The 24,818-nt window shown below is 50.5% G+C and overlaps 10 protein-coding genes and 1 non-coding gene across 11 annotated transcripts; 7 read left to right on the top strand and 4 right to left on the bottom strand.

The window, feature by feature from the left end:
- Window positions 1-14: 14 nt before the first annotated feature.
- Window positions 15-2,498, top strand: CC1G_07593 (rho GTPase activator; the record flags this gene model as incomplete). The annotated part of the gene is made up of 9 exons (XM_001836458.2): window positions 15-469; window positions 528-550; window positions 613-698; window positions 763-849; window positions 905-937; window positions 1,024-1,039; window positions 1,137-1,289; window positions 1,351-2,025; window positions 2,203-2,498. The coding sequence occupies 9 exons, from the start codon at window positions 15-17 to the stop codon at window positions 2,496-2,498; spliced, it is 1,824 nt and encodes a 607-aa protein (XP_001836510.2).
- An 885-nt stretch (window positions 2,499-3,383) lies between these two features.
- Window positions 3,384-4,766, top strand: CC1G_07592 (hypothetical protein; the record flags this gene model as incomplete). The annotated part of the gene is made up of 3 exons (XM_001836457.1): window positions 3,384-3,773; window positions 3,904-4,077; window positions 4,137-4,766. 3 exons carry the CDS (start codon window positions 3,384-3,386, stop codon window positions 4,764-4,766), a joined length of 1,194 nt encoding a protein of 397 aa, XP_001836509.1.
- Window positions 4,767-4,998: 232 nt separating this feature from the next.
- On the bottom strand, window positions 4,999-5,069 carry CC1G_20095. Its single transcript has one exon. It is a non-coding gene; the product is annotated as a tRNA-Gly (tRNA).
- A 357-nt stretch (window positions 5,070-5,426) lies between these two features.
- Window positions 5,427-7,281, top strand: CC1G_07591 (hypothetical protein; the record flags this gene model as incomplete). The annotated part of the gene is made up of 10 exons (XM_001836456.2): window positions 5,427-5,606; window positions 5,660-5,714; window positions 5,774-5,844; window positions 5,910-5,924; window positions 5,977-6,067; window positions 6,127-6,212; window positions 6,262-6,485; window positions 6,537-6,901; window positions 6,965-7,148; window positions 7,212-7,281. The coding sequence occupies 10 exons, from the start codon at window positions 5,427-5,429 to the stop codon at window positions 7,279-7,281; spliced, it is 1,341 nt and encodes a 446-aa protein (XP_001836508.2).
- Window positions 7,282-7,772: 491 nt separating this feature from the next.
- CC1G_07589 (hypothetical protein) lies at window positions 7,773-8,939 on the bottom strand (the record flags this gene model as incomplete). Its single annotated transcript, XM_001836454.2, has 3 exons — window positions 7,773-7,946; window positions 8,011-8,073; window positions 8,131-8,939. 3 exons carry the CDS (start codon window positions 8,937-8,939, stop codon window positions 7,931-7,933), a joined length of 888 nt encoding a protein of 295 aa, XP_001836506.1. The 3' UTR covers window positions 7,773-7,930.
- A 255-nt stretch (window positions 8,940-9,194) lies between these two features.
- CC1G_07588 (pH-response regulator) lies at window positions 9,195-12,462 on the bottom strand (the record flags this gene model as incomplete). Its single annotated transcript, XM_001836453.2, has 16 exons — window positions 9,195-9,396; window positions 9,451-9,533; window positions 9,593-9,727; window positions 9,782-10,132; window positions 10,224-10,439; window positions 10,496-10,676; window positions 10,725-10,806; window positions 10,861-11,083; window positions 11,143-11,251; window positions 11,301-11,392; window positions 11,460-11,525; window positions 11,593-11,633; window positions 11,690-11,855; window positions 11,910-12,095; window positions 12,160-12,205; window positions 12,266-12,462. The coding sequence occupies 16 exons, from the start codon at window positions 12,460-12,462 to the stop codon at window positions 9,195-9,197; spliced, it is 2,376 nt and encodes a 791-aa protein (XP_001836505.2).
- A 656-nt stretch (window positions 12,463-13,118) lies between these two features.
- CC1G_07587 (hypothetical protein) lies at window positions 13,119-13,656 on the top strand (the record flags this gene model as incomplete). Its single annotated transcript, XM_001836452.2, has 4 exons — window positions 13,119-13,250; window positions 13,304-13,321; window positions 13,374-13,454; window positions 13,516-13,656. 4 exons carry the CDS (start codon window positions 13,119-13,121, stop codon window positions 13,654-13,656), a joined length of 372 nt encoding a protein of 123 aa, XP_001836504.2.
- A 440-nt stretch (window positions 13,657-14,096) lies between these two features.
- CC1G_07586 (Ras GTPase-activating protein) lies at window positions 14,097-16,890 on the top strand (the record flags this gene model as incomplete). The annotated part of the gene is made up of 10 exons (XM_001836451.1): window positions 14,097-14,241; window positions 14,295-14,428; window positions 14,476-14,916; window positions 14,972-15,211; window positions 15,268-15,420; window positions 15,473-15,628; window positions 15,684-15,788; window positions 15,840-16,555; window positions 16,609-16,735; window positions 16,795-16,890. 10 exons carry the CDS (start codon window positions 14,097-14,099, stop codon window positions 16,888-16,890), a joined length of 2,313 nt encoding a protein of 770 aa, XP_001836503.1.
- A 679-nt stretch (window positions 16,891-17,569) lies between these two features.
- On the top strand, window positions 17,570-20,089 carry CC1G_07585 (hypothetical protein; the record flags this gene model as incomplete). The annotated part of the gene is made up of 13 exons (XM_001836450.2): window positions 17,570-17,766; window positions 17,838-18,046; window positions 18,187-18,255; window positions 18,310-18,408; window positions 18,474-18,572; window positions 18,661-18,803; window positions 18,863-18,939; window positions 18,989-19,022; window positions 19,075-19,123; window positions 19,176-19,230; window positions 19,283-19,407; window positions 19,461-19,497; window positions 19,552-20,089. The coding sequence occupies 13 exons, from the start codon at window positions 17,570-17,572 to the stop codon at window positions 20,087-20,089; spliced, it is 1,731 nt and encodes a 576-aa protein (XP_001836502.2).
- A 124-nt stretch (window positions 20,090-20,213) lies between these two features.
- CC1G_07584 (hypothetical protein) lies at window positions 20,214-21,872 on the bottom strand (the record flags this gene model as incomplete). Its single annotated transcript, XM_001836449.1, has 8 exons — window positions 20,214-20,378; window positions 20,429-20,827; window positions 20,886-20,993; window positions 21,050-21,273; window positions 21,332-21,342; window positions 21,396-21,424; window positions 21,481-21,698; window positions 21,770-21,872. The coding sequence occupies 8 exons, from the start codon at window positions 21,870-21,872 to the stop codon at window positions 20,214-20,216; spliced, it is 1,257 nt and encodes a 418-aa protein (XP_001836501.1).
- A 329-nt stretch (window positions 21,873-22,201) lies between these two features.
- Window positions 22,202-24,321, top strand: CC1G_07583 (chaperone DnaJ; the record flags this gene model as incomplete). Its single annotated transcript, XM_001836448.2, has 13 exons — window positions 22,202-22,245; window positions 22,363-22,511; window positions 22,647-22,688; window positions 22,752-22,855; window positions 22,927-22,952; window positions 23,027-23,118; window positions 23,177-23,240; window positions 23,295-23,316; window positions 23,381-23,500; window positions 23,557-23,865; window positions 23,927-24,008; window positions 24,065-24,184; window positions 24,235-24,321. 13 exons carry the CDS (start codon window positions 22,202-22,204, stop codon window positions 24,282-24,284), a joined length of 1,224 nt encoding a protein of 407 aa, XP_001836500.2. The 3' UTR covers window positions 24,285-24,321.
- Window positions 24,322-24,818: the final 497 nt, after the last annotated feature.

Here is a 24,818-nt window from a genome sequence, read left to right as displayed (position 1 = left end):
TACTGACTTGCACTATGCCCCCCACTCTCGCTTCGCTAACTCGGTCATTAACCCTCCCCCTCAATCGCAAACAACGTCAACTCTCGTCCCCTGGTGCCGATGTCGACCAACCCGACATCTCAACTGCAACTGGCCCGATCGAATTCTCCGCATCCCGCCCACCTGTTCGACGAAACAACTCCGTCATGGTCAAATCATCCTCCAACTCGAATGGCGCATTCAATCTGAATTTGAACGGTATCAAACGTTCCAATACGATGAAATCCGTCAAAACACCGAAAACACCCACTGGCGAATCACCATTTGTCGTGCCGGCGTATGTAGGCCCGGACAACGCGACACCGCAGGGAGTCGTGTTTGGGAGACCGTTGAAGGAGTCGCTGCAGTATGCTAGCGTGCAGATATCGACGGCCAATTCGAACGGGGAGCTCTATGTTTGGGGTCACATACCAGTAGTGGTGGCTAAATGGTACGTAGTCCCCTGCAATCGCCTCGCGGATCTTCATCTAACCGGCCTTTACTATTAGTGGTCTATATCTAAAGGAGAATGGTGAGTTGATTCGTTGGACTGTGGCGAAGATGGGGATTTTCGTGCTGACGTGCCTTCGGTAGCCACTGAAGTTCAAGGAACGTTTCGCGTCAACGGATCTAATAAGCGTATGAGGGAACTACAAGAGGCGTTCGAGACGCCACCACGGGTGTGTAGTGTTGTTTCATGATGGGTTTCCTGGTTGCTAACCTGTTATCTTGTGTGGTTCATAGTACGGGAAAGATCTGGTGTGGACAGAGGGGAAATACAATACGCATGACGTTGCGAGCGTGTTCAGGAGATACCTCACTCAGATGCCCGTGCGTATGCTTTGTTCTTACCTCTGCCTTGAATGTGACTCTAATTGATATACAGGAACCCGTGATACCTTACGAGTTGTATCATCAGGTACGGCACTTTCACCCAGGCCTGTGCTTTGAATTGACATTCTCCCGCTTTACCTTCCTTGGGGTTGGCTCTGCTTGTTACCTTAGTTCCGGGACGCTTTAGGTTCGTGATCTGTGCGTTCTCTATTCATCGCTCCAAACGCTAACGACGTCACCTTGTCCTCCCCGCTACGCTCTCCACCGCGTTACCTCTGAAATAGCCAAAGAACCCTACAACCAGGACGAAGTGATCGCGAAGTACAAGTCCCTGATCCGGCAAATGCCTCGGGGGAATCAATACCTTTTGCTCTACGTTCTTGATTTGCTCTCTGTGTTCGCCAGAAAGAGCGATATTAATCTGATGACCGCGACCAGTGCGTACCTACCTTTCTCGAGCATTTCAGGCTGCTCGTGCTAACGTTAATTCAACCACAGATCTCGCTGTCATCTTCCGACCGGGACTACTTTCTCATCCAGAGCATGAGATGGTTCCACAAGAACACGCGCTCAGTCAGAAGGTGTTGGAGTTTTTGATTGCACATCAGGATTGGTTCATGCTGGACGTTCCACCACCACCTCCGAGAAGAGGAAGCCAACAGCAACAACCCACGGGGCATGAGCGGAGAGGGAGTGAGCAACACCAGCACCATGGAACGTCATCGTCGGCACCCAACCCCAATTCGCTTCAGTCGACCAGCCATGGAGCGTCGAAAACCCAGCCGCCTCTGACACCGAACTCCGTAACAGCAACTGCAGGCCATGGCTCATCAACACAGCATACTGTGAGTAACTCGAGCCATTCGAATGGTTTCGGACTCTCCCCGATCCATGCTGCCCCTTCATCATATCATCCTCCGAGCCAATCTCGACAGCCACCATCACGGTTTGGATTGAGTAGTGGACGGCCGCTATCGGACGTTGGGATTGAGGTTGATGATGTTATGGTGATTCCCAGTGGAGCATTGGAGGAACAGGGCGGCGAATTCTCGAGTGGGGTGGGAGGGGGCGGTTGGAGGTCGAAATCGTCGTCCAAAGATAAAGATAAGGAGCGGGAAAAAGAAAAAGAAAGGATCAAGATGATGAGACGGAGGACAACGATGGAGCGAAGTGGTGTGTCTCGATTTCCCTTTCAACCTTGTTGCCGCGTTTCGGTTTTTGTTGTCAAGCTTCTTTTTCTCTCTACTGCTACTCATTTCTATTTCCAGTTGTTCCCCCCGTTTCTTTATCATTCTGACATGGGTTCTGTTTATCCGTGATGTTCGTTGCTGACCTTGTTCTTTTTGACAGACCTTCAGAACCGGGATGGCTCCATAGGCGATGTTATGACTTCACCCATCCCCGAATTGGATAGCCCTAACGGTAACGGTGTGACAGTTCAACGAAGCCGTACGCTACCGTCTTCAAGACGGAAAGATCAACAAAGCCACAATGCAAGCGGTGAGCTGGTACTCTCATCATCCACAGGGACAGGCAAGGAAAACTTTCTTGGAACTGTCAAAGAAGGCAAAGAACGAAGAGGCCTACTGTTGAAGAAGAATCGACGAATCAGCTCTAACGCCGTCGAGAAGGAACGGACTTCGTAGAAATGAACGTTGACGGTTTTTTTCCCTCCCCTGTTACATTTTATGATCTATGTTATTTTCATGAACACTTACGATCCCTGTCTTTCCTTTATATTTCTGTTTTCACTTTCTGCCTCGCTTCACACTACCCCGGCACTATCGAGGAGATTGAGCCCAACGACTCGTTAGGAGTCAGCGGGCGTTTTCTTTGGATTTTATATCCGATTCTGTTGTTCGATGGGGTTTGGATTCTGGAACATCCTCCACAAATATACGTACTCAGGCACATTCGATTATCGTTTTTTCTTTATCTTACAAAGACGTTTCTTTTGACCCTTCTCTGTGATTTATTCCTCTGTATATGCATCCTTCTGTCGATTGTTTCGTCCTCTGCCAAAGTATTTGTACCGTAGCAGTTTATACATGTAGCATCTGATTCTACTGGGTTTTGGTATTGGGCTTTTGGCTTGCTTCTCTATGGGATTTGGGCTATTTGTCTGTGTTGGGTTGTGCTATCAGTTGAGGAAACCGAGTGCTGCTGAATCGGAAGGGTACGATGAGAAGTTTATCGGCGAGTCGGCGGCACCCCGGTCCGTTCGTGAAGAAATTTTGTGAGGGTTGGTGTGCGGCTGAATGTCTAACATGCAATGAGAACGGCCAAGATGTATTATGGAGCTACGTGTTATGCGTGTATGGACATTGGGAGTGGTAAAGGTTAGGCGTAAGACAAGCTGAGGGCGCGGTAAATTGGCCCTCGGCACCCTCCGATGCTAACATAGGTAAACAGGATGATAGGGGCGGGCGCCTCCCTTACAATTTTTGATTTTGCATACCTTGGCTCTCGCGTCTCTTTTCAACCACCTCCACTCTCGCTTAGGTCCTATTGCTCTATAAAACCACACAAAGATGTTCAAACGCGTCGAGAAACGAAGGAGAAAAAAAGAGGAAGAAGAAGCTCTCGGACTGGACGAGGAGATGAAACAGGTTCTTGGAATGCACGATACAGATTCTGAAGAGTCTTCCTCAGACGACGACTCGGATTCTTCTGGGGATGAGTCTATGGGCGGTGGTTTTGGAGGGTCTGATGGCGAGGGAGATATGGAATTGGATGATGAAGGGTTCATGGACGAAGGCGAGGAGGACGACGAAGAGGGAGAAGGATTGTACGACGACGCTGAACATTCCGAAAACGAAGACCCTGCATCTCCCCAATTCGACCTCAAACTTTCCATTTCCAAAGCGCTCGAAGACCCCATCTTTTATGACCCCGAAGACCCACTCGTCAGGCTATGCGTAGTGTGTATCGGAAAAAAACTCAAAACGGATAAATTGGTGGAGATCCACCGTACTTCCAATGCATGTACGCTTTCGCTTGGTTCATGTTGTACTTGGGGTTTGCTGACATTGGAATTCGGTGTTTTTGTAGGCCCATGAACGTCGCTTCAAGCAGTTTTCGAAGCGTGTTAAAGATGAGAAGCCGGACCTTGAGGACGATGTGTTCTCGTTCCTGGTAAAGTCACTGGAGGAGAAGCCACCTACATTAGTGGCTGGCGCCACTGACGAAGAGAGCTTGGGCAAGTCAAACCGGGCTTTGAAGAGGGTACGCTTAAGTTCTCTACTCGACATGAAGGTTGAACCTGATTTTATTTTCCTCGGCAGGAGAAAGCAAAAGCTCTACGGAAAGCCAAACGCGAGAAGGCTAAGGAACGCGCGCGGCAAAAGAAAGCCAACGCTGCTGGAGACGACAAAACCAAGCCTTCAAAACCCACCTCTGATTCGCCTGCGAAATCCTCTTCGAAGGAGAAGAAGGAAATGCAAGAGGAGAAAGGAGGCAAGGCGGGCAAGGAGAAGAAGGAGAAGAAGGAGAAGAGGACCAAGACGAAGGACGCGCCGCCTGAAGCACCTCCCACTCCCGAATCGTCAAGACCGAAGAAGAAACGTCGGGTAGAGAAGGAGGAGGAGGACTCGAAGTCAGTATCCAAAAAGACGGCCAAACCGTCGGACAGTGCCAAACCCAAGAAATCAGAACCAGAAGAACCGGCCTCGGATTCCTCTGAACAAATTTCGAAAGAAGTTGCAGCTCTCCTCGCTGAATCGTCTGCCCTCCTCAGTGAGGTTCACAAAACTATCAACCCGCCTATTGGACCATCCCCTTCGCCCGCTGTGACGGTTAAAAGCATCGCCAAAAGCGCTACGGAACGAGCGCGGAGTGCGCGTTCCAAAGCCATGAAAGCAGCAACGGCTGGAGCGAAGGGTGACTCTAAGCGAGTGAAGAAAATCCGGGGTTGATCGTCGATGCTGGGCTATGCATCTTGTGTCGGTGACTATGTCTGTTTCGATAGTGCGTATGGTTATTCGTTTTAATTCCTTTCCTGCTGTCAAAGGACTTCGTAATCATGGTTCAACGATTTCCATTGTTCATTTTCTTTGGTTCCTTCGCTGGACTCCTTTCTGTACTTTCTGTTTTCAAAGCTGAACTTCCGCTTTACATAACAGGCCTCCTTGAGGAATCAAACAAAAATGCATTGACCGGGAGTCGAACCCGGAGCTAGGCCATGGGAAGACCCAATGTTACCGCTACACCATCAATGCTTGCTGTAAGACAAAATCGATTTCTGTCGATGATACCCTAGCCGAAGCTGAGCACGAATGTATACAGCGTTGATGCTTGGCGGGCTAGTTTATTACTTACCTGCACGGAGTGGTTTGTTAAAGTTCGCTGCATTACTATCTTGTTTCCATGAGTTGTCCATGGAGCGCAACTCTTCGCAACGAGGAGCAAGGGTATCCCTAAAATAGGGGCTAGCATTCCTTCTTTCAGACTCGTGCGAACATCCTAATAATGACCGCGACTTGAAATTCCTTTCACCAAGTTCCCCACTTACAGCCGTGACCTTCTCATTATTTCTCGACCCTTGAACAGCCTAGAACTGCATCTTGCCTAGGCTAATGGTGCACCTCCGTATAAATGAAACCGAAAGCAACCCGAATCCACACATCAACTTCATAACAGCACTACCGTCTGTTCCAGAGATTCAACAAGAATCCCTGCATGTTCTCCGCGCTCTGGCAGCCCAAGTTCGCCCGGTTATGAAGAGTCATGGTTTCGTGATTAATAGCTTTGAAGAGGTGGGAAATGTGACTGGAACGCTGCTGTCAGCGGACTGAACAGAACTCTACAGTACGAATATAACAGTGTATTCGCTGGGAGGAATTGGAACAATGGAGAAACAGTTGGTGCGTTGCAGCGGGCATACCATCAACGTCCTATCTTCTAACACGTTTTTCATCGCAAGAGATTGTCCTTCGCCGACCTGGAGGCGATTTCTACCCGACTTCTTGGTTAATGAGCACCCTCTGCCATGAAGTGCGTCAACGCCTTTCACCACAAAACCGCCAGGCTCGTTAATGACCTGATTGGAATTCGGACAGCTGGCACATATCAAAGTGAATACCGTTCTCTTCTGATGGTGGCCATCTTTTCTGACCGGGCCGAAAGCATATGAATCATGGTCCTGCTTTTCAAGCGTTGTGGAAGAAATTGCGGGAAGAAGTGCGACAGTTGCAGAATAGAGGGTACTACGGCGATGGTCGGTCCACATCTTGTCACAGAAAAAGATATGCCCTTGCTGAATGCTCGCTTTACCAGGTTATTGGTCCTCTGGAAAGCGTTTGGCAGACTCGGCCGTGATACCAGGAGAAGGAATCGCGGCAGGTGAATTCCCAGAGTATATGGTGAGTTTCAGAAGGGACTCTTTTCGAACGGTAACTAATCCTGCGCTAGTGTGGTGGAGCTCAGCAGCGCTCTCGTCCGACTGCACGGCGGCGGCGCGCTGGTGGTCCAAGAGGGAAGCGAAAGGAAGTGGTTCCTTCACCACATACGGGGAGACAGACGGCAAAGAAACGGAAGGCCGGGTCCAGGGTGACTTCAAAGTATGCTTTCACCGGAGAGGGGAACACGCTGGGCGGGAGCTCGGGTGAGACGAGCAAAGGAAAGCGAGCGGCGAGGTGAGATTTCTGTGACAGCCGCTGGTACCTGTTCTGATGCGTTTCAACCAGCAATCGAGCACGGGAAGAAAGGGCACTGGCGGCTGAAAGGCGGTTGCAAGCATTGACTGGGAGTCTGTCTGTATCAAGCGCCAAATCTGAGGACCCCAACTCGAGCGATGAAAGTGATGAAGAATTTGAGATAACAACGGAGACCGACGCGGAAAGAAGAGAAGCCTTGCTCAATTCCAAGCAAAGCGAGGACGAAATCGAGTATCTTGGCTCGGGGAAGTCCTGGCGCATGTTCGAGGACGATTTCACCTTTTCGAAGTCGACGGGCACGCAGCCTTCTTCGAGAGGGTTCACATCGAAACAGGAGAGTAATAGCCAGTCTTCTGGCTCTGCAAGTACCTTGAAGCAAATGATTGGCAGCGCACGTATGTCGCTAGTTACTTCCTCTCTTATCCCGGTCAATTGCTGATTCACCGTATGAACTACAGGGTTACGAGAATCACCCACAAATCTCGGTTTGGGCAAACTCGTTCAAAGCGAGATCGACTTTCGCAAAAAGGAGTCCTTGGGGTTAGCATCGACTAAAGGGAAAGGGAGAACACTCGGCAACAAGCCTCGCTCTCCCTCGCCGCCGCCGGTGGAAGATGGCTGGAGTTGTCAGGTGTGTACGCTGTAAGTGTAGAATCTCATCATTCTCCGGGAGAAGGGAAAGCTGAATGTTTGCCTCTCACCTAGGATTAATCAACCACGGCATCTTGCCTGCTCGGTGTGTGCGACACCACGAGGGGAGACCGTTCCTCCTTGACAATAATATTGGCGTGTTGGTTGATGGACTGTGTTACGATCTAACAGTAGCTGCAGGCGATCCAAGCGGTCATATATCTTAGGAGGGATTTGCGGGATATCCCTGAGTTTTCCTAGGACTATGCTCTGAATGACATACCTTGTATAGGATGGAGCCCTCAACGGGATTTCCGCTAGATGCTGCGGAAGCTATCGAGTCATTTGAATCACTGTGTATTACTTGCACCTATTCAATTTTCTGTTGGGACTTGCCGGTTTCTTACGCCGTTTAGCAATGGCAGCCTCGTTCCTTTGTTCCCTTAGAGGCATCCTGCCTGATGTTGACGCTGACCTGGACAAATATAGTCCCTCGCGAGTCCATAACACCCTCCTCATGTCAGAGTTTAATCTCGATTCGGTTACTTTCGTTATGTTTGTTAACAGCAGCCTCGCTGCCTTCCCGCAATCGGTCTTGGTAGGCCAGAAATCGACACACCTGCACCTGTCCTGCTGTGCATTTCACCGAATTCGATTGAACCGGCAAGGTTTTACAACGATAGGGTACGATTTCGCTTCCATTTCAAATGTGTCGGTGCTTCGAAGTTTCCAATTCCACGAAGTATATGAGTGCTAGTCCGGTTAGGCTAGATTTGCTCCTCCAATGCTCCTTGTTAATACTTCCAGCACCTGTTGGGGCCGGGCCATTAGCGTGTCTCGCGGAGTAATCTCCCGAGATGAAGATTCCACTTACAAGATCTCATAGTTCTCATGAACAGCGACTTCCTTCCCACCGAAGGCTACATTGGCGCCTCGCCTAGATAAGATAGAAATGTGAGCTCCTTCTCCAGAGATGAGAAACAGAACGACGCACAAATGCTCTCCAGTCTTACCGGGAACCCTGACTCCAGAAATGTTGGCGAGGGCGTGGTACAGTTTATGTCCATTATCCTCGTACCCGCCCTCGATCGGTCGCCTTCCGGGCGGGATCTGGCCATGCGAAGTAGGGACCCACTCCATCTGCTGTGCCACGAACGGGAGGAGGTCGTACCGCCCACGATGTTCGTGCTCGGTGCCGCCATAGGGCACCCTCGCCGGCGGGTCGAGATGAGGCCCGATCTTGCACGGGTGCACCGAATTCTCGAAGAGCGCTGAGCCGATGAAGACTGGCGAGACGCCGTCGGCGTCATAGCAGGGTGCCCAGCCGGTCTGTTGGTCGTTGGGGAAAGGCGTTGTTTCGCTTAGGGGTATCCTGTACCCGGATGGCGGAGGCGCTGGTTGTCCGTAGCTCGAACTGGAATGTCGACCTGGACCCCCTTGATTCCTGAATTGAGCACTGGGATCATCGAATCCAAAGGACATGGCGGAGGCTGCTGTTGCTGCTGTGGTGGCTGCGGCTGCTGAGGGGAACGAGGGAGAGCTTGAGTGCGGTTCCGGAGCAGAGTTTGGTGCTTGCGGAAATACTGGCGCCTTCGTCTTGGGCTTGTCCGAATCTTTAACTTTATCCTTCTTCTTATCTTTATCTTTTTTATCAGATTTGTCTTTCTTTTCCTTATGGCTCTTGTCTTTCTTGTCTTTCTTGTCTTTCTTCTCCTTCTTGACCTTTCCGTGCTTGTAGGATGAAGAGTTGGAACTATCGCTATCGGAGGAACTGGACGAATCGATGCTTCGGCGACGTTGCATGGTTGGATGGAAACGGGAAAGGGATCTCAAACTTAGAGTAGATGGGCAGCAGTTGTGAGGGTAAGGTGCTCCAATTAACAAATTTGAATCTACCCAAGGACTTGCACCCCATTTCGATCAACGTGTGCACCGCCTCTTTCGTCATAAGAAGACTAGGCAAATTCCAGACATTCCATCCATCGGTCATAAGTACAGGAATCCGGGGTAATTAAAGATACAGCAAGTACATCCAAACATTAGAAAGGATCCGCAAAATCATCTTTTACTCTTAGTTGGTGAAGGGGGTCCAGGAGGAATGGGAACATCCTCGAACCCCCATTCTTCAGAAGTCAGTGCCGGCAAGCCTAAAGATGATTTGCCCACTGGTGGTTTCTTGGCACCTGGTGTACGTGCTGGGGGTTGCTGTCGAGCGGACTCCTGGCTAATCGATAGATTCTCGAAACCTGTAGTCAAAGCGCTTGGGAGGGGTATGTCAGAGAATGACGACATGAGGAAAGGCAACAGCATTTACTGCAGTTCTTGATTCCTTTGCTGCGCCCATGCTTTGCACACGGCTCTGAATTGGATGAGCATATCCGCAAGGCTATTATAGAACTAGGTTCAAAGGGTTATCAGTCATTAGATGGATTCGCGGATAGCGGAATAATCCCAACCTTGTTTCCTTCATCCAAGTTCTTCGTAATCTCCTTGTACTTCAGGTACGCCAATTCCAGCGCTTGAAGTGCACGCTCCCTTTCTTTGACCGCGGGATCATCCTTACGCGAACCAAGGAATAAATCGTTCTCCACCTATCACCGCTGGCTCAGAAAGTACCGCCGAACAAGATTGGCCACTGAACCCACCTTGATCTCATGAAGAATATGTTCCTGCCGCTTCGCCAGCTCGGACAACTCTTGAACATACTTGTCGTACTTCGCAAGTTCCTCGTCCGAGATGTCCTCAAACATAGCAGGCTGCACCACCGCCAACTTTTCGAATCCAGCAGCAGCCTTCATGATTCTCGGCTTTACATCGTCGATTTCTGCCAAAGTGCGAGCTCTTCGGACCAGATCCTCGCGATCACGATGGAGGGTGTCGAGATCTTCCAATTTCACTCTGAGAGCCCGAGCATGCTGCCTCGTTACCCGAGCTTCTCGACTGCCCTGATTAACGCTCGATGCCGTTGTTGATGGGATAAGGGACTCTAATGTGGCCTGTGTGGAGTGCCCACAAGGAGAGATTACCGTAAGTATGGGCCACATACGACATTTTCGTCCTTAGGGGAGCAAGAAGCACTTCACGCACCTCGTCGAGAGTCAGCTGCTGAATGTGGTCCTCCCATTCATACCACTTTCGACGCACGGTCTCGTCACTCTCCCGAGCTTGATCCAGGAGGTGCCTGTATCGTTCGCCTTTGCTGGTTAATTCGATGTTAGCTTCGTGTGACGGAGGTCGGTTGATAGGGTAGTCCTTGCGGGTGCTTTCATCTTCCGATGCTTCAGTGTCCAAGATGTCCATGGCCTATGTTTGCTCAGGGTCAGGTGGTACGAGAACATGGTGGCAACCTAAAGACCTACCTCATCCAGCAGTGCGCGGTCCCGTTGAGCGAGGGTCTCGATATTATCCAGCGACGCTTCTACTCGTTCAGGCCCATCTTCAAGGCGTATTTCTTCGGCCTTTCGTAGTAGGCTGGGCGGGAGGCCAATTGGTCGTTCCAGCGCCTCCAGTGAAGCAGGAAGATTCAAAATCCGCAGTTCCCTATCGAACTACCATCAGCGAGGGAAAACACTTTCACATTTTCCTTACCTATCGGCGGTGTTCTGAAGATCTTGCGACACATCGGTAATCTGTTCTTTGAGGAGGTTCTTTTTACGGTCATTATAAATATCTGTGCAAGGTGAGTCCACGTTGACGCAACCAAGAATCAGCTCAATATACTGACTGATAGCTTCCCTCGCTCCCCAACTGACTAACCCCTCAAAAAGAGGCCGCCTGGTGCCAAATACGCTTTCTGGGTTTAACAGCCCTGGTGGCGTTTTTGAAGCGGTGAGATTTGTTTCCGGAATGGCAGGAAGCGCCGAGGCTGTGGGGACGTCTTGGTGGTAGATCAAGTCATTATCGCGTTGTGCCCTAATGAGATTCTTTTGGATGATTTCCATAAGAGACTAGAGCGATTTTTGAGTCAATTGTCAGCAACCCCGTTCTGACAGGTGACGATGTTTACCTGCGCGTCCTGAAGAACAGGGGCTGCAACTTTGCCACGGCGGGCAATATCATACGCTTGTTGAGCGTGCATTTGAGCATTTTGAAGTCTGGCTAACTCGAATCCATACCTAGGAGATTTGGGTCGTGGTCCAATGCGAAGCTATTTATAACACCTACTTGTTTCCATTCTCAATTTCGTCCATGCTCTTCCGGAATTCTGCAACAGCTTTGAAATGATAGCTTTTTGCTTCAACATGGGCCAGCCAGTCCTATACCAGATTTCGGAGTAAGCCTCAAGGCGGGAGATTCCAGAAGAAAGACGAATGGGATGGCAACCTTGGGAAGGAGCCTTCTTGCAGCATCGTTCAAAGTGGTAAACGCCGAATCATACAGTGTTCCAACCTAGATTAGCAAAGCGAATGATCAGTCCAACTTTTTCCAACTGATAGCGTATCTGGTGGTTGTTTACCCTGGCGGCGATCTTGGAGACAAGGCCGTTCTTGTAATGATCTGTTAGGTATAATTAAACACGGGCCAAAGAGGAAAATTGAAAGAGGTGGATTGACTGAGTTTCGCCATTTGCCACGAGCATTCCTGAGCTTGGGCTAGCATTAAATATTCCAAGCCCGCGGCCACGCCTTCTGTAAGGTCAGGGGGTCTGTCGTCGCTTTCTGAATAGGACAACTTGGGAAGAATGTCTGATCGCAGATAGGACAGTGTTCCTGCTGCTTGCTGATGGATTGTGTCAACTTGGGAAGCCACAGAGCCCGAAGAACGCGGTTTTACCTGGTAGTAGGAAGCTGCCCGTTTGATTCCATCTGGAGAAGATCTGTCCTCTGCATTCGCCAACTGAGAGAACAGGGCCGCGAGATTAAACACGACGGCCGCGCGCTCAAACAGCAAATTGTTCAACGAAACTGGAATTGAATTGTCGGGATCGAAGATAGTCGCATATGGTATTTCCAGGTGGATCTAAAGCGAAAGGGGACAACATTGAGAAATATCGTTGAGCACAATTGTCCATGGTAGAACCAACATCAGTGGGAAACTTTGCGAGTATGGAGACCAGTTGGGCGTGGTAGCTTGTAGGGAGCGATCAGAAAGTCCAACAGTGAGACCATAGTCAGGGATGCAGTACACACAGCAGCGCAGTGTCTGTACGGTTGACATGAACGATGGTGCTGGTAGCGTCGCGCCTCAGGTCTTGCCAGGACTTTATGTCGTCTCGGAATTCGTCTGGATGAGCCCCGTCTGTGTGGTTCGAGATGTAGCTACGAGCTGCGCCTTTGATGTCTATTTCATAGGTCTTCTTGAATGGTATTGCAAGAAGATTAGACATTTCCGTTTCGCGTTGGAGGAACAGAGATGAGATGGAGGTCGTGGTCAGAATTAGGAAATTGCACCCGCATAATCGCATCAATTTCCCAGGATCGCCCCTGTTCGGTTTCCACAGCACCGATCTTTCTCGGTCCACCACGACTCGGATGTGTCGATTAGGGCGGCAAGTCGACGACAAGAAACAGACTCTTGCTCATCTGCGCAGCACATGTAAGCTGCGGAAGTTTCCAAGAAACCACTCTGACGCATCTGGAGGCTCCCTGAAGCTGAAAATGGACATTTTGGGCGCCTCGAGGAGAACAGTCCGCGAACGCCGAAATGCCCTGGACCTTGCACTGAGAAAGGATGTCTCTTCCCTCCCGATTTACATGATCTAAACAGGGAAGATCTTGTATTGCATGGGCGCCAAAACACGACTGCTTCTCGGCACTCAGTGCTTGATTTCACAGCTGCCTCATGTGTTGTATGTCCAGAACACGGGGCAAACTCAATTCTCCGGAAGCACCAGTCCTGCCACCGTCTTCTCTGAATCCTCTAATCCTTATCTGGGATGTGCCCATTTCGGCGCAGTCTTGTCATCCAATTAGCGAGCTATTTAAAGACGACTGGCTTCAGCTTCAAAACCTAGGCCTGCAACCTCTGCCCTCTCTTTCAATCATGGCTTCAGCTCCAGCAATGCCTTTCGCCAATTCCCCTGACGTTCCACCTCGAACGTATCCGCAGCCGCACCCTCAGCAAGCCCTTGTGCCTCCACCTTCTCGTGCCGTATCCAGTGTGAACTGGCGAATCGTCAGTCGTTTGTCTCCTCTCCCTTCGTCACAGCTCTCACTACATGCGTCTAGCTGCGAGATATTGTCACCGTAAAGGCCACTGGGTCACTCACTACTTCTCTTTGCTAACCTTTGGGCTTAGAACCAACAAGTGGAAGTGAAGCTGAGAGGCGGTGGCTGGGTTATCGGTATCGCCCTCACATGCGTCAAGTTTTTCGAGATTGTGAGTTTCGCCGTGCTTCAAGATTCTGAGTAGTGCAGCGTCGATGACGACTCGTATTTAGATATCCGGTTACGGGTTTCAAGTATTGTACACCATCCCGGGGACTAGGGATAACCAAGTGGATGTCTTCCCTGCACACGACGTTCGTGTTCCTGCTCCTCAGACTGCTCCCCCTGCATATCACCCTCCCCGTGAGCGGTGAAGTATGTGGGGTATATGCAACTACGTAGCTTTACTTGAATACGATAAATCATATGCTTCAAACTGTCTTTGATCGTTGCGAATGATAGCGCCGCGAAAACAAAAGCACTGTGGGACGCGACGCGCTAGGGGGGAAAGGCCTTGGGTTGTGGCTGTGACATTGATTGGTTTTGTTATCCTCTTGGGAACCTGAGCTTGTTGCGCACTCAGGCTCACCCCGACCAGATCTGCATTCGGCCTGATACCCCATCCTCTCCCTTTCTATCCTCATTCCCGCCCTTTTCACCTTTTCCCTCTTCAAGCGCTGGAATCGCTCCTCGTCGTCCGCAACAGCGACGAGCCCGTCTCTTTTCTTGTCCACAACCCGTTGCCCACCGCTCGCCCGCGTCTTCCTCAAACTTTGAATAATCGACCTTAAACGCCCCCGACAACGAAGCAGCCATGTCTTACGTAGATTCCCCAACATCCCCGGGCGGCATGTCCTCCCGCCGCCTTACGAACAGAAACACAAACCGCTACAGTGTCACGGCCCTGTTCAGCATGGCAGCCGAGCAGGATGTCGAAGTTGAGGACGATTTGGCCAGAGGTATGTACTTCAAGAGCTTAGTAGTACGCTCTGACCCGACGCTCGTCATACAGCTCAAAAGCGGTTACGAGATCTCAAGGGCAAGATTTCTGCTCAGTCCAAGAAGAATTTCGTCCTCGAACGAGACGTCCGATACCTCGACTCCAGAATCGCCCTGTTGATTCAGAACCGGATGGCCTTGGACGAGGTTAGTCGCTCGTTCGTCTGTCGTATGCGTGTTGCTAACTTGAACAGCAACGAGAAGTCGAGAGGACCTTGGAAGAAGTCGATCCTACCGAAGGCCATTATCCTGACGACCGCAAACTGCAGCAATACTCCAACCTCTTCTTCCTGTTGCAATCAGAACCCCGACATATCGCGGCACTCTGCAGACTCGTTTCCCTGTCTGAAATAGACACGCTCCTCCAGACTGTCATGTTCACGCTCTATGGAAACCAGTACGAGAGCAGAGAAGAGCATCTGCTGTTGACCATGTTCCAATCAGTTCTTTCCGCGCAGTTCGAGACGGCAACAGAGTTCGGTTCTCTGTTGCGAGCCAATACCCCAGTGTCGCGCATGATGACCACCTACACCCGTCGCGGTCCCGGCCAGAGCTATCTGAAGAGCGTCCTTGCGGAGCGGATAAACAGTCTCATCGAGCACAAGGATCTCAATTTGGAAATCAATCCTGTGAAGGTACACACCCCTGGTTCGTCAACAATGTTACAGACCCCCTCATTGCAGTTTCCAGGTCTACGAGCAAATGATCAACCAGATTGAGGAGGAGACCGGGTCGTTACCTCCAAACCTTCCCCGGGGTGTCCCTCCGGAGGTCGCAGCGGAGAATCTCGACGTTCAAGCAATCATTGCACCCAGGTTGACAATGTTGATGGAGATCGCCAATAGTTTCCTCGTCACCATCATTGAGAGTATGGAGAGCGTTCCCTATGGTATTCGGTGGATCTGCAAACAGATTCGCAGTCTGACAAGGGTGAGTCACCTTTCACAGCGCATATACCCATGTTCTGACAGCTGCTGGAATCTTAGCGTAAATACCCAGAAGCCACTGACTATGCCATCTGCTCGCTCATCGGCGGTTTCTTCTTTTTGCGATTCATTAATCCTGCTATTGTCACGCCGCAAGCGTACATGCTTGTCGACGGAGTCCCGGCCAAGCATCCTCGGCGAACGCTGACATTGGTCTGTGAAAATGACCGCTGATGACTTGCATGACGCTAACTGTCCAACCCAGATCGCCAAAATGTTGCAAAACTTGGCCAACAAGCCGTCGTACGCCAAAGAAGCCTACATGATGACCCTTAATCCTTTCGTGGAGAACAACAAGGCCCGGATCAACCAGTTCTTGAACAACCTTTGCGAAGTGGGAGACTTTTACGACACCCTCGAAGTGAGTTGTATGAATTCATCTTGCCGAGGCACTGGATCCCTGACATTTGGATTAGATGGATCAATACATGGCCCTTTCCAAGAAGGATTTAATGATTCACATTACTCTTAACGAATTATACAACACGCATTCATTAATTCTTCAGCATATTGAAACTTTGGTATGTTGATTGCGTCATGTTATTGCGCATATACTGACGAGCGCTTCGCAGTCGCCTAATGATAAACAGCACCTGCGAATCCTCACCGACGAATTGGGCCCTGCACCAGCCCAAGTACCACGAAAAGAGAACAGGACAATTGAACTGCCTCTTTACAGTCGATGGGAAACCCCGATCCAGGATATCCAGACGGCATTGATGGACTCAGTATCATCGAGCGATATGCTTTACATGGAAACGAAGTCCATTTTCGTTCAGCTCATTCGATCCCTCCCCGGCGTCGCCGACAAGCAGCCCTACAACCTTCCCGCCATCGCCGAGCGCGCAGCCACGACGAAGGACGCTGTTCTTGTTCGGAAAGGTATCAAGGTCAAAGAGATGCTTCGCGAACTCGAAGAGCTCAAGGTCGTAGATGCCGCCGACAACTACAACCTGATGCAAGAAGAAATCTCTGCTGAGCTTGTTCACCTCGGAAACCTTCGGGAAAAGGTTATCGCAGAGACCAAGTCGCTGGATGCTGTGTACAAGACCATCTGTGATCACAACAATTACCTGCGTTCACAGCTGGAGCAGTACAAGGCGTATCTGCAAAATGTGCGGCTTAATGCGTCGAAGGACAAGGGTAGTACCACGGGGGTCGGTGTCGTGACAGTTGGCGGGAAGGAACGGAAACCCCAGAAGGCGGTCGTACTGGGTCCGTACCGGTTCACCCATGCTCAACTGGAGAAGGAGGGTATCATTGTGGAAAGTAATGTTCCCGACAACCGGTACGTCATTTTTAGGGGTGATGTTTTCGACGAGGCTCACCCACCGTTTGCAGACGCCCGAATATCTACTTCAACATTACCTCTCCTAGTCCGGGAACCTTCATCATTGCTCTCCATTACAAAGGGCGGGAGAAGGCTATCCTTGAAATGGATCTCAAGATTGATGACCTACTGGAAAAGGTTGGTCTGGCTGGCTGATGCTATGCTTTCTTGGCTGACGTTACTGCTCTTTCTATCAGCAAAAGGACAACAAGCACTTACTCGACCTCGAATACGTCCAACTCAACGTTCCCAAAGTACTCGGTCTATTGAAGAAGGTGTTTGCCAAGCGATAAGATTAAAACCAGCGGCTTTTCTCCAAACTCTTTTATTCCCTGTCTGCTTTCGTTCGTTCGAACTGTGATCGTTGCTTATCAAGGCTGTTTATACCTCTTCTTCCCTGTTATCTTCTTTCTCTCTTCTGTTGTATTGCCCGCCTGTTTCACTCGTTTATTAGTTTCCTCTCATTCTTTCTGCCTCTCGGTATGATGATAGTACCCTCGTTCCACTCTCGTCTCCCCAATATCCATCTCTACCGGATCCATGTATCAATCACCCCACCATTGTGTAATACCCCTCGCCATTTTTGCGAACGCTGTAGTGACCTTGACACGATATTTATTCTCCTTCCAATGGATCAATGTTGCAAGAGTATGCTTGTGTCCAGCATGAGTCGAGACTGTCGAGCTGCTCTGCGATGAGGTATGCCGGGAGCAATAGTGGCCAAGTTCACAGGATCAGAATTGATTGGTGACTTGTTGCCTAAATCGAATTCCATGCTCACTTCTTGTAATCCTTCTTCTGCTCCTCCCACCACCGCACGCTCTTTACCCCTTCACCAACTAACGACCGCCAACGGTTGCATTCTTCGTTTGGAAACTCGAATTTGCTGCTCGACGCATGTGGTAATTGAAGGCGTTCTGGTTCTGTAACCACGACGTCGAGAGACTCGCGTAGCGCACAATGTTGTTCAGAATGGCGGCAGCGGCGATTCTGTCTTCGGGTTGGTTGTTCCTCCAGGCATCTGCGAGCTCGCATCCTCGACTTGTACCCCGTTCGGACCTCGCAACCCTACCTATAGTCAACACCCCAACGTTACACGCACGCGATTTCGATGGGAATCCGAATACGGCGGCTGGATTGGCACAGGTGTCAATTTCCAGTGACCGACAGTGCGCAATTCCCCAGTTCGCTCCTAGACATTTCGCTCCTGACACAGTCTGCGAAATTTACCTCCTTGCAGGTCCTATACTACCATAATCAAGATAGGCGATATCAACTTCCGCGTTGCACTGGACACGGCCTCTGCGGATCTTTGGGTCGTGTCCTCAGACTGCGACACCAAGGAATGCGAGAAGGTCCCCAGGTTTCCATTGGCGTATCAGAGTCAGACGTTTAGAGAGATTAATGGCAATGAGACGACATTCGAGGCTGGATATGCCGATGGGACCGGTAAGTGAAGCTTATGGTTCTGCTTTTGAGTTGGAAAATGGGGACCAGGCAGCTGCGGTTAGGATCGGGGTTGTGCAAAGCGGAATTTGGGACTGTCACATGGCTAGTGGAGCGGGTTTACTGATCGTTTCAATGTACAGCTGCGTCGGGTTTCTTGGCCAAGGAGAGGATAGCACTGCATGATATCGTGCTGGATGATCAAGTTTTCGGTGCGCAGAATTGCTCTCCATCCTGAGTTACCCCTGCTTACAGTAGCGTATCAGGACTCGTATCCCAATCCAACCTCTCCTTCGTCGACCAAACCAGTGGCCTCCTGGGACTCGGCTTTCCTAGACTCTCGTCTTTCCCAAATGTCACCAACGGTCAGTTCATCCCGTTCAGGCCTTCATTCCCCGAGGTCATGTTCATGTCATACCTATGCATACAGTTGCGCCCTTCTTCCCTAGACTCGCCCAAAAGGGAATGCTTGAATACCCTCTGTTCGCGTTCAGCCTCACGCGGAATAACACTGGGTCTCTGGCTCTCGGTGCGTAACATCACCTATACTCTATGTCTCGTGGTGGGCGCATGCCTGACGTATATCTCTTTTTCTTATCAATAATCTGCGATTGTAGGTGCAATCGACGCGTCTGTGGTGAAAAATGTCAGCTTGATCGCTTGGAACCAAGTCGCGTCTTTCCCGCCGTTCGCTGAAACTGAGAGCGACGTCGGGGAACCTGGGTATTTGCAATGGGCGATTCCATTGGCGGAGGTCTATGTAAGGTTTCATTTATTTTGACACGCGACATGATGGTTGACCTTGTTCGTTTCGTTCAGGTGAATGGGACGGCGTTGGAGATTAATCCTGTCTTCCCTGAAAGGAATGAAGGGAGGGTTTTGGCTCTGGTTGATATGTGAGTAAATTCTGTGGTGCTCTGGTTATAGCGGCTTAGCGTGGTCTAGTGGCGCGACTGGGATCTATGGACCAGCCCAGGAGGTACGGCAGCTGTCTCCTAATATGCCAGTCTGTGCTAAGCTTCTCTCCCCAGGTCTCCAAGATCTTCGCTATGATCGACGGTTCCAGAATCGTCGATGCTGGTGAGTGAGAGCGGGCTACGCACGCGATGGACCTTGCTGATTCTCGTGACAGACGGCCAATGGGTTATTCCGTGTGACACTGACGTTCCCATTACGTTCACATTTGGGTAAGACCGCCGAGTTAGACAGGGAACTGAGGGACCTAACGTACCGCTGCAGCTCTCAAAACTACACGCTCCTCCCAGAAGACTATATGATTGGACCAGCGTTAGGCAATCCCAACTTGTGCTTATCCTGGCCGAGAGCACATCCTCCGCATTCTGACGCCATTGATTGGCAATTCGGTGCGTAGTGCTTCTGTCAAAGTCGCTTGGAAAATGACTTATCCTTGCTTTAGGAGCTGCATTCCTGCGGACTGTTTATTCTATTTTTAGGTGGGTCTCCTCATCCTTGACGGTCTCTAGGCCACTGACAACCAGTCACAACAGCTACGGCATTGACACCAAAGAACCACCTCTCATTGGTTTCTATTCCATTCGCAACGAAACGCTTCTCGCGAACACTACGCAACCACCAGAAGAGCTCGCTTCGTTCTTCTCTGCTCATTCAGCGACCGTGCCTACCACTCTACCCAACGTCCTACTCCCGACCCCGAGTTACTCTTCACCGCCATATGCATTCAACTCCTCCGTACCGGCTCCTCTCGGAGCTATAGTCACCTCTGACCTCGCCAACAGCACCTACAGCGCTTTGTTTGGGATCCATACCACTTTCAATGCCTCTGCGATTCCCACTATTTCTGTGAACCAGACTTTGATTACGCAGACATTTACTGACGAGGCTGGCCAACTTACTGTTTCCACATCGACTGTGGAAATAGAGACGGCTCCGACTCTGGGCGTTCCACCTGGATGGAGTTCGTCGGCTACTCGCCAAGGACTTGATTCGTTCTGGACATTCTACGCCTTCTTCCCGACTTGGACGTTAGCTTTCTTGTTTTACTGTATTGGCGATCTTGTCTCATAATGCACATGGACATAGGTTGGAATAAAAGACCGTGAATTACCGGAGCGTCTATGTGAAGCGAATGAGCGATGTACTATAAATGTGTAGGGTGTGTGTGCACTAGTAGTCCCAAATATTAGGTGACTTAGTTCTCCGAGGGCTTCGCTGGTTCGTTCGACTTGCCCCATTCAACCAAAAACTCGTCGCGCTTTTCCACAAGCTCCTTCTCCTTTTCCTTGAGGTTTTCAATTGGGGCGGCCATGTGTGCAGGTGCGTCTTCGCCCATAAGGCCCATTTGTTCGTTGATGCGCTAAATTGTTGTTAAGTCTAGTGGAGAAGAGCCTGATGCTGGAGACTCACCTCGAGAATTCTGCGAACAAGCATCAACTCTGCACTCAACCCCATCCATTCCTCAACCTCTCCTCTATCCTCCACATCATATTCCCGTATCCGCGCATCCTTATCCTCCACAATCCCGCCACTTGTCTCCTTCAACCCCTCAGCCGTCGCAGCAGCCATCTCCTTCGCCGTCTCCGCATCATACATCCTCCACTCTATCCATTTCTTCAGTTGTGCAGAGATGTCGCGGTGGGGTGGTAAAGAGACTGTTTCGACGTCGACCCAGTTATGCCCGAGTCCGAGGCGGAGGATGTCAGAGTTGGGTGAGACGTTGGCGTCCACGAATTGGAGGGCGTGGTCGATTCCTTCGTCGTATTCGTCTTTGGGGCCCGTGTTTAATCGGACACCGTATACGCTTCCCTGGGGTAGAGATGATGCTGTGAGCAGGGAGAAGAGTGGTGAGGAGAGTTGAAGTTACCGAGGATTGGGAAGCGTCAAGGAAGAGTGTACATCCTCGTGTTTTGGAGTCTGCTGTTACTTCGTACTGGGCGAGGTAGAGAGGGAGGAGGACGGGTCGGAATACGCTCTAGGTCTTCATTAGCTCAACGCGCTTGAAGCATCGATTTACTGAAGGGTACACACCAACGTCGGTTGAATTGTCGACAGTGAAGCGGAAAGGTCAGGGAAGGCGTCAAATTTCAAGTCGGAGAATGCCTTCAGGCCGTGTATTGGGTCGATGGTGTATGGTACACAGGTGATTTGGTGGCCTTGTTGTTGAAGGAGGCCGTCGGACCAGGGCAATGGTTGTGCGTCGGCCATTTCTCCAGCGAAGAGTGGGACGCTTGAGACTGCTTCAAAGTGGGCACCTGGATGTAGAGTTCGGGTGAGACCTAGGATATTGTTGCTAGATTATAGTTGCGTTACCTGGTAGGTACCTATAACGTTGACGTCAGTACCCGTAGGACAGGAAAGGGTTGGTTGGGCGTACCCGTTTTGGAGAAGCGCTGAAGCGACTCTCTGACATACGAAACACGGTTCAATCACCACAGTCCATTCAAGTTATGAAGACTGACCTCGGAACCTTGATAGCGAACTGTGGCCTGCACTTCCGCGTCTATTATCCACGCAGGGAAATATATCGGCAAGATTCGTTTAGGCTTGATATATTCCAGTTCCATCCAGGGCAGGAATCGATGGAGGACAGAGGTTCCCAGTGCCTTTCCGCATAGCGCAGCAGCGGCTGGCGCCATCAGCCGTTCAGCTTCATAGTCGTTGAACGCGAATGGATACGCTGTATCGAAAAAGCAGTATTGGAGTCCTAAACAAGTGGTTTTATACAGCTTGTTAAAAGGAGATACGCACCTCTGAGCTTTTCAAAGCGTGTATATGGGTTTGCGGGTGTGGAGTATGACCTGTGGAAGCGTTGAAGTGTTGTTATTCTGAGTCGCGCACGACAGGGAAACATGGTCGTCGGTCGACGGGACGATGACCACTACTACTGACCAGCGCGGATTCCGGCCGGTCTCATCCGCACGTGATAGGTTCCACGGCATTGATGCCATCACTCTCAGAATCCTTGAAGTCTTCCCCACTTCCCCAGAGTGAAGGGAGGGCGGAGACACCCAGCTCCCTTGGCCTTAGGCCTACATGTAAAGGTGGAGAAAATGGCCTTCATGCGTAGTATGGTATGCGGCGGCTGCATGTCTGTCGAGGATGATTTGCGTAGCTCTTATCTATGCTCAAGGGAATTCAAGCTGATTAAGCGCCCACAGATGGTCATGCATAGGCGTCGACATGCAGCCCCTGGGTAAAGCCCAGAAGGTCTCCATCTATTATTTGTATGCACCTCTGTCAACTAGAGTAGATTTCTTATTAACAGAAGGTGAGAAATACAAGGACTCTATAAGCCACCAACCCCTGACCCAGTAGGTCTCAGATGCTTTTTCTTCTAACAGTATCGACCTGAAGGCTCTTCATAAGCCTGTTTGCCTGCTTACCAGGTTCCTTGTTCGATCCCCTGTACACCCCCCGCACTTAAGCGCCCGTCTCGTACCTCGACACGTGAGGATTCAGCACCGCCACCGGGGGCAATTGATCCGGACACGTATGTTACACGAAATTGGAGATGATCGAATTAAGTCTCAACCGCGTTTCTTCGTATTCCTCCCTAGTCCCCGCTTCTGCGGTGTGTCCTTGAGCTTCCAAATGCTCTATTCATTCTTTTTACTTCTTTTCTTAGCCGTCTTAACATGCGCAGTCGACTACTATAAAGTACTAGACGGTGAGTTCCCCAATACTTCTTGGAAACGCTGTGTGGTTCTGACCAAGTTTTGGATTCATATAGTCCACCCGAGCGCGTCTGACAAGGATATTCGAGCTGCATACAAACGACTGAGCAAGAAATGGCATCCTGACAAGAACAAGGATCCGGGAGCCGAGGAGAGATTCGTAAACATTGCCCGAGGCGAGTTGTCGCACATCTTGCTTGACGGAATCTCAAAACTGACCTACCGATGTAGCCTACGAAGTTCTCTCGGATTCTACGGTTAGTTTGAACAAGAGCTGCATCTGTACCAGGCCAACTGAAAAGTGCATATAGAAACGCCAAATCTATGATAGACATGGAGAGGAAGGTCTCAAGGGACACGAAGGCGGTCAGCAGCATGGAGGAGCCAACCCCTTCGATATGTTTGCAAATTTCTTTGGTGGCCGTGAGTGTCCCGCACCGAACTCGACGTTGTTGAGGCTGACCATAATTCCAATGCGCAGACCACCAACAAGCCCGTAGAGGACCCTCGACTGTTACAGAATTCGAAGTTTCCTTGGCTGATGTGTGAGTGTTAAACGCCAATGTTGTCTGGCGATTTTTCCTGACTCGGGGGCCTAGTTTCAATGGAGCGAGTATTGAAGTACGTGTTCGAATAATTTCCCGACCTAATGCAGTTGCTCAACGTTTTCCCCCCGTCGTAACAGTTCATGGTCAAGAAAAAGATTCTCTGCGACCATTGTCGGGGAACTGGTGCTGCAAGCGATGGTGATATCCACACTTGCACAGGCTGCAATGGACATGGTGTGAAGCTCGTCAAGCAACAGGTGCGGCGGGATACACCCAAAGTCTGCATGTCGATACTGACGATTTGCGCTGCCAGATATTCCCCGGAATGTTCGCTCAGACTCAAGTAACCTGTAACGACTGTGGCGGGCGCGGCAAGGTCATCAAGAAGAAGTGCTCCCACTGCCAAGCTAACAAGGTCCTCGACGAAACCGCTCGATACACTTTGGAGGTTCAACCAGGCATGCCAGAAGGTCACGAAGTTGTCTTTGAGGGACAGGCAGATGAGAGTCCTGATTGGGAGCCCGGAGACATCGTCTTGAGGGTCAGGAGCAAGAAGGAGAAGGGTGGATTCAGGAGAAAGGAGTCCAGTCTTTACTGGAAAGAAACCATTGGTGTGGACGAGGTAAGAATGGATTCCGCCGAATTCTCGAGTGATAACTCACATGATGGCACCGCATATACAGGCCCTTCTCGGCTTCAAGCGCAACATTACCCATCTGGATGGGCGAACTCTGACACTTGAGCGCGAAGGCGTCACACAGCCTGGTAAGTCACCTATTTCATCCGGACCTAGCGTCTTCCGCTAATCAGCCGTGCACTAGGATTTGTGCAAGTCATCAAGGGTGAAGGGATGCCAATATGGAATAGTGTTGGACGAGGCGATCTCTACATCGAGTACAACGTGGTAATGCCACTAGAACTCTCGGCCCAACAGCGTAGAAGTGCGTGAAAATTCTCCCAACCCTGGACGGTGATCTAATTCTCCTCACAGAACTCCTAGAAGCATTCCAACCTGAAGCCGCTTATCGCGACGAATTGTGAACTAGCATATCATATTTATTTAATGCAGCACTGAGGATATTGGAAACACCTGGGGTTCGATTGCGACCGTCAGCGCCCAGATTCCAGTCACTGTGAAACACCCTTGCCGCATTTCATTCGCTGACTAGGTCACTATCTTCGTGACGCCATTGGCCCACATCGCTACTAGTAACTCTTGGCAACAATCATCCTCTCTCGACATCGATGTTGGCTAGTGAGTGGTCCGCATGACACTGCACTGACAACGGTCGTGGAGGGTCGGGTGTAAGATGGTGATCACATTTCAATTATCTGATGGAATCAATGAGGTTATCTCTCCTTCAGTGTCACCCTGGCGCGGGCGGGCCTTAGGCCCACAACGACCCTCGCCAGGAATTGAAGACAAGCACTGGGCAGCGAAAGCGAGGCAGGCTAAACTATGATAGCACTCGTTCCCACAGCACAGGATCTCCCGGTCAGCCAAGTACATGTCGACATGTCTTCGACAGGGAACCACAGACAGACTGCACTGACCACACTTGCGGTTCCTAGTAT

This window comes from Coprinopsis cinerea (genome assembly GCF_000182895.1).
Source record: "Coprinopsis cinerea okayama7#130 chromosome 4 map unlocalized cont3.4, whole genome shotgun sequence".
Classification (NCBI taxonomy): domain Eukaryota; kingdom Fungi; phylum Basidiomycota; class Agaricomycetes; order Agaricales; family Psathyrellaceae; genus Coprinopsis; species Coprinopsis cinerea.
Note: the sequence above shows the minus strand (reverse complement) of the source record. Positions and strands in the feature narration are given on the sequence as shown.